Genomic DNA, 13,312 nt, shown 5'->3' with positions numbered 1-13,312 from the left:
AGCTAAAGAGTTGCACGGGACAGTGGACGCACCAGCACCATGTGCATCTACCGACGTACTGGGGTGACGCACAGTCTGTTGCAACAAAGAACAAACAACCAAGGAGCATATTTGTGTTGGTCCCAGTTTTGTTATCTTTAGACACCTTTCCCTATGTGAGCGCAGCAAATCTAGTCCTGCTCAAACTCTACAGCCTTGTCCCCCAAAACAAAAGATCAGTTTGTTACTGATGTGCGTACTGCGTTTGTCATTGTTTTCCCTTTTTGACCAACATAGGTGCTGGATAGCCAGTCTGTACTAGTACTTTCCCCACTTCCTTTCCTCTTTGAACCACGTCCTAGATTTATACTATACAACTTTCCCCACTACTTTCCCCCATTCCTGTCCTCTTTGAACCACGTCTTAGATTCATGCGATACAACTTTCCCCACTACTATCCCCCTTCCTTTACTCTTTGAACCACATCCTAGATTCATGGAATACAACTTTCCCCACTACTTTCCTGTTTGATCCAACACCTAGATTCGAGTGCAGAAGCAGAAAAAGCCCACATGCATCTAGAGCAATGCATGTGGAATAAGTAAATTATACCTTAAGGTTCTTGGGGTGTGGTTCGGTGGGCGACCGGAGGCCGTTCGACCCACACTATGTACGGCGGCGAAGAAAAAGGGTCGGAGGCCCTCCCGCGCTGCCGCTGGGTGAAAGTGAACAGCTGCGCCGGTAGTGGATTCCCTCCCTCGCTGACGGCGACAGCGTTAAGCCTCCTTCCCTTCCCGGTGGACGGATCCTGTCGGCTCTTTGACCAGCAGTGAGGGGAGAGAGAGGGCAACATAGTCTTGTTTAGATCTGGAGAGGGTGAGAGAATGTGAAGAGAGCAACTACAAGCAGACCAGCAGTGAGGGGAGAGAGAGAGAGGCCAACGAAGTCTTGTTTAGATCTGGAGAGGGTGAGAGAGTGTGAAGAGAGCAACTACAAGCGCTGAGGCTCCAGCGTGTATATATATACTGGAGAGAGTGTGAAGAGTGCAAACCCTAGAAAACAAGCGCCGAGGCTGCAGCTTATACGTGATGAGGTGATTATACGGTCACTACGAGATCGTATAGCTCCGTATCCATCCATTTTGACCAGTCAAAGAATCCTCCTGGCACCGCCCCAGATCACTTTCTCTCTGTCATGCGGGGCCTACCTGTCATTGGGTGGAGAAAGAAGTCGAACAAAAACAAAATTATGCTCAAGTGTAGTTATCGAACCCGAGACCTTAAGTTTGATGAGCGAACAGGCTACCCAGCTACACCACCCCCATGTTATGTTTAACGAGAGGAAAATAACCTTTAATACATTCATGCATTCGTGTGACAAGCATGCCGTGTTTTTTTGCGTGGGGGTCATTGGGATTTAAAGCGGTGTATCTTACCTCACACATCTCGCTACTGCTCGTGAACACTGTCCAATTGATCCCTATGTTCGCTCACGTACTATTTTGAGTGAATCCGTATTATAACATGCACACAATTTTGGGCACTTGTATTCGACCTAAGTCAGTATGCCACCATATCTCGTACTACTCCCTCCGTCTAGGTGTGATAATTCACGTTAGAAGGTGCAGCGGGACAAAGGTGCAAGCAGATTTTTTTTGTTTTTTGAAACGAGGTGCAAGCAGATTCGAGGAGAAGGAGAAACTTGACCGGTCCTTCCTCCAATCAAAGCCCTGATTTCTGTCTCCAAATGCAACAATTAATCACAACAACTAAGAGAGGCCATTTTAGCTACCATGCAGGGCCACATATTAACTCGCATGCATCAACGCGTAGTTGCGCTCCATGCATTGGGTTTCCGGGGGAGATAACAAGACAGAGTAAGGAGCGTTTGGTTACATTGCTAGGCTGGTCATAGTGGTGAGTAATTTGGACTAGTAACATGCATATCTTACTAGTCTATGTTACTACTTTCATAGTAGGTAGTAACATATGGATGGTAACATGTAAGTCTTCATTAATTGAGATATAGACTCATTTTACCTCGGCTTGTGCGTGTGTGTTTAACAGCATGTGTGTGTTAGAGAGAGCGACACATCGACCTACTCCTACAGAGAGATGGTGTGTACTGTATGATTTAGCCGCGAGAGTCGGTGCATCCTCTCATTTCCGGGCGTCCGGTCGGGACAGGCGGGACAGCTGCCACGCCTGCTCCTGACCAGCCTGGCCCACCCAAAGCCCCTCCATCGCCCGCGCGCGCTTCCCGCCCGAAACGGTCAGCGCCGCTCCAAAGAATCGGTGCCGCATTCATGCCCGGGCAGAACGGACGCGACCTCTCACCGGCGCCTGCGTTGAAGGGAGAAGCGGATTCAAGAGTGATGGTTGCTTCGTCCGTCCAACTTACTGATGGGTCTATGTGATTTGACGCCTCATGGTCATTATTACTAAGGTGGTAGGACTGCTGGATGTCCCACGCTTTTGGCAAAAGGAGGTACTACCGGATTACAATTTTCTCCATTCTCAGCGAAGGAGTGCGAGAGCAGTGAAAACACAGAGGCTCAGTGATTACATGGCCCACCTCACACTATCACCATATTTTCTGGGCACCGTGCGACACTTAACTCATTATATAGTACTAGTATCTCTACTCCTAATGAAGCAGTTGGTAGTCTTCGCCGGTCAATTTTCGTCCCACCAGAGACGGTTAATTTTCGTCCTCGATCCCACCTCCCACTCCCCCTGGTTTCCCCCTTTCCACCCTCGAGACCGACAAAAAAAATCGATATACTACCTCGATGCCCGTTGTGAAACACTACGGTTCATCGACAGAAAATCATCCTAAAAAAATCTACGAAGGTTAACCTACGAAATTAAACCAGCCAAAGAAAGCCAAACAAACCGCACGCACGTACAAGCAATGCCTCCTGCTCCTCTCGATCCCCTCGACGTACGATCTGTGACTGCAGACGCACGAGATCGCCGCAGCCGCTGCTCCTCCTCTCCCGGGACGCAGCCGCCACCGCCGAACCAGGGAGACGCCAGCGACCGTCGCTGCCGTCGCGGATCACCAGGAAGCCACCGCCACCGTCGCGCCTCGGATATGTCGCGGATCACCGAGACGCGGCCGTCGTGGATCAGGAACACCAGGACACCACCGGCGGCGGCCCCTTGGATACCGGCGACCGGCGGCGATCTGAGACCAACGAGTCGGCACCACACCCCTGGTACTTCCCTTCCCCATCCGCCAATCCTCTACCCCTCCCCCCCTCCTCTACAAAGGCCCGTGCGGCCCTGTCCCTACGACCTCGCCGGCCACGACCAGGGATGGTTGTGCATCCCGACGCCTCTCTTCTCCATCGATCCCCCATCTCCTCAAGGTGAATCTTCTCCAGAAGGTACCCCTCTCCTCCCCGACGAGTACTCGCTTCCTTACAGGCAGGGGCGGATCCACCATGGGACATGGGTGTACAGATGCGCATCCAAATTCTTTTGCCAAAAATTCGCTTATAGGCGCAGTTCAGAGCAGCCCAATAGCCGGCAACAAACCAGCAAACCAGCCACTTTTGTGTTGAACGCACAAGACAGAGTGAACGATGATACTGTGAACTGAATGTCTAGCTGCTATTCAGATTCATTGTGAAATCCCAATTGAATGTGTAGCTGCTATTCAGATTCAGAGAGAAAAATGTGTAGATGACACTGAGTGAGGATCTGCTTGATTTCATTAGCAGGAAAAATAATAATTATCTTTGAATTGTAGGCAGTAGAGCATGTCTTGAATTATCTTTGAATTGTAAGTTGTAGATGACACCTGGTTAAGCTTGCACACCTTTTTTCTATGGATTTCACGGAGGAAGATTTGATGCATAACTTGATTACATTAATTGGGACGGAATTCTTTTTTCAAGTGAACGATGATGTTGTCATATCTCGTCCTTAAGCCATGACATATTGTAGTTTTCTCCTTCTATTTTGTAATTTTCTTAATCTTTTCAGATATTGTTGCTATTGTGAAATTCGTATTGCTGTGAACCAATTGGCTTGACTATTAGGGTGCAAAAAAAAGAGCACTCACTATTGAATTTCTGGATCCGCCACTGCTTATACAGGCACGTAGTATGGGCTGACTGTCAGGGTCCTGACACGGGCTCTCCTTGTCCTGATCTGATCTTGATGCTACTCGGTCAATCTATGATGTTTGTTTCCCGTGTTTACATGGCAGAGTGGTTGCTGCACTCGCTTTTGGATGTGGATGCAAGTTGGGAACTCATTCAGTGATTTGAGGGTGCAGGTAGAGATGATGCTGCGGATGGGATGGGAAGATGCGTGTGTGCTAGCTGCCATTGCAGGGACTTTTTATTTTTTGGATAGTTCAGCGTCTTATTACGAATCTGATAGTGCTATCTGCCACACATACACCATGTTACAATTCTATTTACATGCGACTCAGAGAAAGAATTGCTTTGCAGGTACACACTTGCTGCTAACTGATGTATTGAACTTTCAAGGATTTTGATTGGTCGCCCAAATAACCCATCCTCCTTTTGTTGATATTTATGAAGGAGATCATTATTTCTCTTTTAGTTTCAGGTTGCCAACATCACGAATTTCATACTTATGGAGTGGAGCCACCAAACTATTTATGAGGTAAAATCACTATATACATATTGTTTTCCCACCTGCGTGCTTGCTTGTGTTTGTTTCTAGCCGGCAAGAATCCATCGAGTCTTCCTCTGTGTGTGCAACCTTGCCAGTGTGTGAATCAATCAAGGCAAGGGCAACCAAAGTTAAGTATGTGCGAGTCTTGCCGGGATCTGATCTATCAACTCCTCCAGCCAGCTTTGCACCATGTGCACATCGTCCATGCTAGAAAAGCACTTGGCAAGTGGACGGCTCCATTGGCCCTGCGTCAACAATTCAAATCCTTATCTATACTCGATAGACACATACTTTTTTATGCAATTCTGAATTTATGGAAGCAGAAGAACTGATTATGTGAATTAAATATCTAATCCCATGTGTAGGTGCTATCCAAGTGTTGTGATTATTTATGCGCATATAACTTGCAGGTAGTTAACTCTATAGTATGAAGACATAAAAATACGAGTGCATGTCATTGGTGTTTTTGAATCCATCTTCCATCACTTCTAATACTTTTGTATTACATAATACTATTTTTTCAGCAGTTGAATGACATATCGATGGTATTAATAAATTTCTTTCTTCCATATTACCAGGAAATATGTTGAAGCACTGAATATATTCCATTTGCAGTGGACAAACAGAACAACACAACACATAAGCAGAGGAAAGTAAGCGCAAACCTTTCTCTCTTTAAATTCTTGAGGATGGTAACATTTTGTTACAGGTGTTCAAGATTCAGTTCTAACATTTTGGGGTTGCTAATCCATTGCAAGTAATCATTGCTTAACTGCAATGTTATCCAAATTTCATGTGACTTGAGTGCTATCTCATTTAGTTTTATGGCTTACAAATAACGTGCAATTTTGAAATTTTGTTTGTTGGCGGCCACATTTTCAATATAACTCGGAAAACTATTGAATACGTTATCAGTATGGCCTCTGAAAAATTATGTTTTTTTTCAGATATGCATCCACCTTCAAGTCCATCCATAGGCATTTTAAGCACTTCATTTTGAAAGGGCTATATAAATAGCTTAGAGAGAGACATCTACTAGCAGTAGAATGAAGCCTCCTTGTAGTAACTCTGTGTGAAAGAATTTGATATAAAAAACTAGAAATATATAAATAATATATAGAAGGTAGAACCATAGAAAGATGTGTATGTTTAATTGGTATTTTTTCAGTAGTATATTTGTGAAGCTGATATATCTTTCTTTTATAGGACATGGTTGCTCTTGCTTCATCTAAATAGGCCATCTGGAATGCCATGAGACCAGGTTGTACTATCATTTTGAATTTGTTTACTAACACCACAACTACCACATCCTCGCTAAACGACAGAGGTTGCTAGCAACTGCACGTGGAAAGATTGAATGTGATATTCTTTCTACTAATCAATAGTGATATTCTGCCACATTTTCAATATAACTCGGAAAACTATTGAATACGTTATCAGTATGGCCTCTGAAAAATTATGTTTTTTCAGATATGCATCCACCTTCAAGTCCATCCATAGGCATTTTAAGCACTTCATTTTGAAAGGGCTATATAAATAGCTTAGAGAGAGACATCTACTAGCAGTAGAATGAGGCCTCCTTGTAGTAACTCTGTGTGAAAGAATTGATATAAAAAACTAGAAATATATAAATAATATATAGAAGGTAGAACCATAGAGATATGTGTATGTTTAATTGGTATTTTTCAGTAGTATATTTGTGAAGCTGATATATCTTTCTTTTATAGGACATGGTTGCTCTTGCTTCATCTAAATAGGCCATCTGGAATGCCATGAGACCAGGTTGTCCTATCATTTTGAATTTGTTTACTAACACCACAACTACCACATCCTCGCTAAACGACAGAGGTTGCTAGCAACTACACGTGGAAAGATTGAATGTGATATTCTGTCTACTAATCAATAGTGTATTACTAAAACTACATATTGATGACTTTTTAGTTAAACAACAGATAGTATTGTCCCCAGTTCTGCTTGATTTGATTTTTATTTCCCATCAGTTTTTTGTTTTGTCAGAGAATGGTTTTTCTTTACCTACGGTAGTCCCTGTACTCAGGTAAATCCTTTTGCATCATTTCACTATTGGTTCTGTCGTAATTGTATTAGATTGGGATTGCAACATGTGGGCTCCAACAAACATAATTTCAAAATTGCACGTTATTTGTATGACATAAAATTAAATGAGATATCACTCAACTCACATGAACTTTGGATAACATTGTAGTTAAACATTGATTACTTGCAATGCATTAGCAACCCCAAAATGTTAGAACTGAATCTTGAACGCTTGTAACAAAATTTTACCATCCTCAAGAATTTAAAGAGAAAGAAAGGTTTGCACTTACATTCCTGTTAGTCCACTGCCAATTCATAGTATTGTTAGGATTTCTGGGATCCTACATTTTGACTATTTAGCTGATCCCAAGTTATTTATATATTTTTATCCCATTACATCATATCTTTTTAGTTGCACGTATTAATTTACTGATTGTGTACTGGAAGCAATTTGCTGACTTGTGTAGTATTTAGCTGATCCCAGGTTAGGCTTTTAAGTTTTCTCTCATTACACCATTGCATTTTAGAATTTTGTAGCTAAAAGTTTCCATTAAATTGGTGCCCGTATTAGAGGGAGGCATCGGTTAACTAAGCATATCGTCGCACGTATAGAGACCTCCAGTCCAGCATGTCAAGGTTGCTCTGCGCGGGCTCGATTAGAGGGGGCATGGACTTTATTAAGAACGAGTGAGTGCCGTCCTGTATCAAGTGCATGTCATGGGTTTGATAATATTTTAAAGAATCAATTTGTACTACATTATTCGCTGGAGGTAGCATCACGATGACACAGAATTAAGGACTCGTGATTGGGAGTGTCTAAAAATTTATCAACTATTCTGATGTTCCATAAATCGTTAGTTTACCGAAAAAGGAAGGAGCTACCATCGAGGTTTGATTGCGTTCATCTTGGACTAATCATGATCAATTTGATGAGGCCTCCATCAGTTTCGTATAGGTTGTGCTAAGGATTCAACAAATTATGAGAAACCTGACGTCGAAAGATAGTGATAGACCATCGGATGAAGTTTACTATATGTTTTTGTCTAAGCATATCGTCGCACGTATAGAGACCTCCAGTCCAGCATGTCAAGGTTGCTCTGCGCGGGCTCGATTAGAGGGGGCATGGACTTTATTAAGAACGAGTGAGTGCTGTCCTGTATCAAGTGCATGTCATGGGTTTGATAATATTTTAAAGAATCAATTTGTACTACATTATTCGTTGGAGGTAGCATCACGATGACACAGAATTAAGGACTCGTGATTGGGAGTGTCTAAAAATTTATCAACTATTCTGATGTTCCATAAATCGTTAGTTTACTGAAAAAGGAAGGAGCTACCATCGCGGTTTGATTGCGTTCATCTTGGACTAATCATGATCAATTTGATGAGGCCCCCATCAGTTTCGTATAGGTTGTGCTAAGGATTCAACAAATTATGAGAAACCTGACGTCGAAAGATAGTGATAGACCATCGGATGAAGTTTACTATATGTTTTTGTCTTTACCATGTTTTTTCTTATACCATGTTGATTTTCAAATAAAGTGCAAGTTGTGAATGAAAGAGTAGACATTTTCTTATTTATGTCAAATTTTGCAACAAATTTTTTTGCCTTACCAATCATGCGGTGTGGGTGCTCACCGGCGCTGGAGCTGAGGTGAGGCGAATTCAAAACTTCGCCCAAATGTCCGGATTTCTCATATTTCCGGCTTGGAATGCCCAGATTTCTTGTTTCCTTGGCTTATACATTGGGTCTTGCACCTTTTTTTATAGGTTCTGCGAATTCTTGTTTAGGGATCCGATGGAGAGCTCGGATGTGGCATCACAGCCGTTGAGCGACAGGGTCACGCCGAAGCTACTGCTCGGCTGCACGGATTGCGTCACTGTCATGCCGGGCGAGCCGCATGTATGATTTTCTTTGGTTGCCTCTGGTGGTCTTGGCAACATGCGCTCCCAGGATTACAAATTCAACTGCCAGATGGGTAGGAACATGATAGATTTGGGTCGACATGATATGTTCTCGAAGTTGATTCATTCATTCGCCTATTTATCTGGTTTGTTGCCATCCGAGGGTGGTCCATGAAATCAGGTCTCTGTATTCTTTTTTTTCAATCAAAGGGGAGCTACCCTGGCTCCCTTTCATAGAAACGAAACCAAAGGTGTCTGTATTCTCGAGAAAATAATCATGACATCTGTCAACTTTCTTTTTAGGAATGGCTTAATCATATGAGTTTGCACCGTTAACTTTTTCACATCATTTCTTTTACCACTTTGCTTCCAATAATTTAAACAACATATTATGGCTTGTTTAGTTATGGGATCCCTAATGTCCAGATCTCAGCTTAGAACATAGATAGTAGCAAGGTAACAACGAATAGTTATAGTGTTAAGAGTAATATTAGTTCTTGGATGTTTAACTTCTAACTTGGCTTTTTCTCGTACAATATTTAGACTGGATCCGGAAAGACATATACGACGGGTACCAATTATACTGGTGAAGCTAATCATGGAGGAATAATTGCACCTCTCATGGAGACGATATTCAGGAAATCTGATGTGATGAACCGTCATACAGAGTTCTTAATTAGGGTATCCTTCATCGAGGTACACTAGCTGGTAGCAGTTATCTTTACTTAAATAATTGGAATATATATTTTTCATATTACCATTTTGTTTGTGTTGCTGTTCGCATCAGATATTCAAGGAGGAAGTATTTGATTTACTTGATGATCATGGGTCTGTTGCAAAAGTGGCAGCGCCTGCTAGAGTGCCTATTCAGATTCGACAAAACTGCAAATGGAAGCATTACACTTGCTGGCGTGATGGAGGCTGAGGTCAAGTCAAAAGAAGATATGGGCCATATGGCCATGCACTTGGCATGAGTATCTTCGTCACGCGCAACTGGAAGTACAAACATACATAGCCAGGCAAGGTAAGTCGCATATACTGCTATAGCTGGGAGCCGACGCAGAGGCCCCGACTCCTCTACGTAGCTGCGCTAACCTGTATTTCACAGCTATGGACTCCTAAAGTCCTAATGACTTTTGTTTGCAATTGCTATGTTCCCTGTTGGGTTTTAGATTGGACCCTAATGATTAGATTTTTATTTTAGCTAGGTGATTACAGATCAACAGGATGCATGCATACGCAAGGTTAGGGTAGTTCTAGGGAGATCTATTGTTGCTACACATTAATGGCTGTTGTTTTACAAAATCCTGATACATCATGTTCTCTGTAGTGCGTTGCTCTTTTGGTTGATACGTGCAAGTAATGTATGCCGATTGGAAGTTGATCAGCATGCGTCAGATATGAAGAGAGGGAGGCAACACAATGGACATCAATCGAGTTTCAGAAATAAATGTTCATATAATCAAATTTCAGGATTGTTCATCTTCATAGGTTAATTCGTGAACTCTATTTTATAGGTTCACTTCTTACATAGGGACAAAGTAGGTGTCACAATCCTGAACCCCCTGTTCATGTTGGGCCTTCAAGGAGCTTACTTAGCTTGACCTTGTGGTTTTGATCTGGTGAATCACAAGCTAACAATAATCTGTTGTATGATTACAGTGGATCCTTTAAAAAATAGGCGTCCAACAACTGTTTATATGATCAACTCTGAAATAGTAACACAACAAATGACAACAGATGGTAGTTTGGCATTTATGATCAACTCCTATGAAATAGGTACAAATCAAATGACACGATACTTATCCAAAAATGATGAACTATTTTCCCATTGACAACCATCAAGTATTGTACAATTTGATGTACGTATATGGATGATGAATTTGCGATGATGAGGCCTTTAGCTACTAATCCATTTCTCATGATTTTTTGTGCCTTTTATTTGGGTTTTTTTAGAAGCCCTTGTTATCTATTACTCCCTCCGTCCGAAAATACTTGTTATCAAAATGGATAAAAACGGATGTATCTAGAATTAAAATACATCTAGATACATCCCCTTTTATATTCATTTCGATGATGAGTATTTCCGGACGGAGGGAGTATTTGAAACTTTTAGGTCCCAGAGATTGCACATGTGCTGGAGAACTCAGTTCTTCTTTTCTTTAGATCGGGCTGCAAAGCAAGTTGCTGATGAAGTGAAGTAGATGATTCAAAATGAGAAGAAATTCACTGTATTTATTTATGATAGTGAACTTGAATTATTTTGGTAAACAATTTCGTGAGCTGGCATTACACCTATTTTGGTAAACTATTTCGAGAGCTGGCATTACATCATCCGTTGCGGCTCTTATTTCATGTGCCTTCTTGAAAGAGCACATGTAGAAGAAAATATGGTGAAATAATAAAGTTTGTAGAGCAAGACAATGGATTCCATCAACTCCCAAGTCTCAAGTTCTTCATGTTTTCTAACCTAAATATTAACATGAGGTGAATGAAGATGATGTCATGTCTTGTTGCAGGGTGATTGAGGAGTAAATGCAAAGGTACAAAGAGTAACTGATAAGTGTGTTTGAACAATGACAGTTGTTCACATTAGGCATTTGCGTAGGTACTGTGTGCAGTTGCAACCCCCACTCATATGTGTGAATTAAATCTACTTCCTTTTCTTCCTGTTCAAATATAGGGTAAAAATAATGTTTAATTTTTTATTCAACCCAACAGATTTTTTTTGCTGGAATCAAGTTCAAGACATATCTTTTGCTGATTGTGCCAGCAGAGCTGCAAGAGTGGTGGACATGCAACACAGGGAGGTGAAAGAAGGGAGGATAAGGAAGGATGGAGGGAGGTGACAAAGCTGGGAGAAAGGAGGGAGACACCAAGGAAGGTGGCCCAAGGCTAGAGTGTGATCGTGTAAAATTGTTACCTTTCCATCAATGCTCAGGTTCATTGTCATTTTTAAAGTCTGGCACTTGAAGATCTACACAATTGTTGTCGAGGAAGATGATAAACTCAATGAGGATGATAATTGGGGTTATTGTGAAGCTCGATGTTTGCTGGAGTACTCTCGCGGTAAAGAGGACAAGGCATGCAAACATGAGTAACTGATAGGTTTGTGTAATCACTTCCATTTTTTCTAGGAACATTGAATATAATTGATTTTGTAAAGAAAGCGGTAGAGAAGACTGTACTTTTGGACCTTCAGGTGAAGCGGGAGTTATATCATTGTGATATCAAATAATTGTTCATTGATTGTTTGAATGAGTTGTTGACATATGATTGATGTATGATAAATTTGCGTTGTGAAGTATGTGTATGAATCAAGTATCGCCCACTTCTTTGATTTTATCGGTTTTGCTAAATCTCAATGTGTCTGAATTTTTGTTGCTGTGCCACTGACTTTTTGCTTTGCACGAGGCCGAAGACGGGGATGACATGAGGAGAGCCAACCACAGCGAGGCCGAGCCATGTACAAGCAGGAGCGAATCTGAAACTTAACTAGTGAAGGTGCATGGGCTTGCGGGTGGGGGAGGGGTGACATCAAAGTTGTTCATTGAGGATGGCCGAGGCGGCAACCGACATGGCGGTGGTGGGAGGCCGAGGGGAGGGGGGAGGTGATAGCCGCGGGTTGCAGGGATGGAGGAAGGAAATTAGGCTTGGGTAGGGCACGATGAAGGAGGAGTAACTGTTTGGGAAAGGAGGGAAAAATGAATAGGTGGTAGCATGTTCCTAGGGTTGCGGGGATGGAGGATGGAAATTAGGCTTGGGCATGATGGAGGAGGAGTAACCATTATGGGAAAGGAGGGAGAAAATGAATAGGTGGTAGCATGTTCCTAATCGTTGGATATTGTTTTTATTGCCAAAAAGAGAAGTGAAGTTTTGTCAAGTATCTAACGTATAGGTGCCTTCTTAATTTATTTTCAATCATTTGCCCGTAGCAACGCACGGGCATTCTACTAGTATAGTATATACTGTAATTTATCGGCGAGATAAATTTGTACAATGCTATGAAGCTTCCAGCTTCTGTTTCATGTATCTTGCGTCCAAGGTTGCGTGTTGCAACATTTCATCAAATACAAAGGAGACTAACATGCATGCTATTGCATCTCAATGATTGACAGATCATAGCCAATATGTACTCCCTCGTTTCAAAATAAGTGTCTCAACTTTATGCAAACTTTAGTACAAATTTGTACTACTACTAAAGTTGACACTTATTTTGGAACAGAGACAGCTAAAGAAAAAAAGATCCATGCAGTCCCTAGCCCTTGAACCGTAAACCCTAACCAGGCTTTAATTTGCTCGCAACGTTGGAGCTTCCTAAGAAATGAAGTTTGCAACCCTTTGACCATCGGATCATTTTGTGCAGTTTCACCAAAATCGAGATGAGCATCCCTGTGGCAAAGAAATTGAAGAAGCGTGATCAGAATAAGATTACTGGGACTAGTTGATGAGACATAAACTCATCACATAGAAGCCAGTAGAGGTATGTGCGGGGCAAAGAAGTAGAGAAATATCCACATGGAGTGATGTGGGCAGCTGGAGCAGTGGTGCAAGCCGGCTGTAAAGGGAGTTGTACCTGAGGGATGTCGGGACGTAGCTCAACCTAGAGGAGGGCGGTGGGAGGAGGCAACTGCCCACGTTGCGGCAGTGAGCAATGGACGAAGGCAACCTCACCGGCTTTGTGAGAGAGAACGGCGGGGACCCCTGATCGGGACGTG

The 13,312-nt window shown here is 42.4% G+C and overlaps 1 protein-coding gene across 12 annotated transcripts; it reads left to right on the top strand.

The window, feature by feature from the left end:
• Nucleotides 1-2,901: 2,901 nt before the first annotated feature.
• On the top strand, nucleotides 2,902-11,911 carry LOC109770407 (kinesin-like protein KIN-4C). Of its 12 annotated transcripts, none has more exons than XM_073497029.1 (12): nucleotides 2,902-3,199; nucleotides 3,972-4,084; nucleotides 4,267-4,444; nucleotides 4,566-4,622; nucleotides 5,213-5,287; nucleotides 5,841-5,895; nucleotides 6,362-8,343; nucleotides 8,460-8,592; nucleotides 9,138-9,290; nucleotides 9,382-9,618; nucleotides 11,114-11,202; nucleotides 11,371-11,911. In XM_073497029.1, the coding sequence occupies exons 7-10, from the start codon at nucleotides 8,270-8,272 to the stop codon at nucleotides 9,517-9,519; spliced, it is 498 nt and encodes a 165-aa protein (XP_073353130.1). In that variant the 5' UTR covers nucleotides 2,902-3,199; nucleotides 3,972-4,084; nucleotides 4,267-4,444; nucleotides 4,566-4,622; nucleotides 5,213-5,287; nucleotides 5,841-5,895; nucleotides 6,362-8,269; the 3' UTR covers nucleotides 9,520-9,618; nucleotides 11,114-11,202; nucleotides 11,371-11,911. The 12 variants fall into 12 exon arrangements, 10 of the variants coding, with proteins under 10 accessions (XP_073353130.1, XP_073353132.1, XP_073353129.1 ...); XM_073497032.1 differs by having other exon boundaries at nucleotides 2,932-3,199; nucleotides 6,362-6,416; nucleotides 8,481-8,592; XM_073497033.1 differs by having other exon boundaries at nucleotides 2,932-3,199; nucleotides 4,560-4,622; nucleotides 6,362-6,416.
• Nucleotides 11,912-13,312: the final 1,401 nt, after the last annotated feature.

Source organism: Aegilops tauschii, chromosome 4, assembly GCF_002575655.3.
Source record: "Aegilops tauschii subsp. strangulata cultivar AL8/78 chromosome 4, Aet v6.0, whole genome shotgun sequence".
In the NCBI taxonomy this organism is placed as follows: Eukaryota; Viridiplantae; Streptophyta; class Magnoliopsida; order Poales; family Poaceae; genus Aegilops; species Aegilops tauschii.
This window is presented reverse-complemented; position numbering and strand designations above follow the sequence as displayed.

Bases quoted from the DNA above. Each gene is read 5' to 3' on its own strand.
- LOC109770407 (XM_073497029.1), top strand. From the start codon at position 8,270: ATGTCAAATTTTGCAACAAATTTTTTTGCCTTACCAATCATGCGGTGT. The intron at 8,344-8,459 runs GTGAGGCGAATT...CTTTTTTTATAG, and splicing joins TCACCGGCGCTGGAGCTGAG to GTTCTGCGAATTCTTGTTTA. The intron at 8,593-9,137 runs GTATGATTTTCT...TACAATATTTAG, and splicing joins TCATGCCGGGCGAGCCGCAT to ACTGGATCCGGAAAGACATA.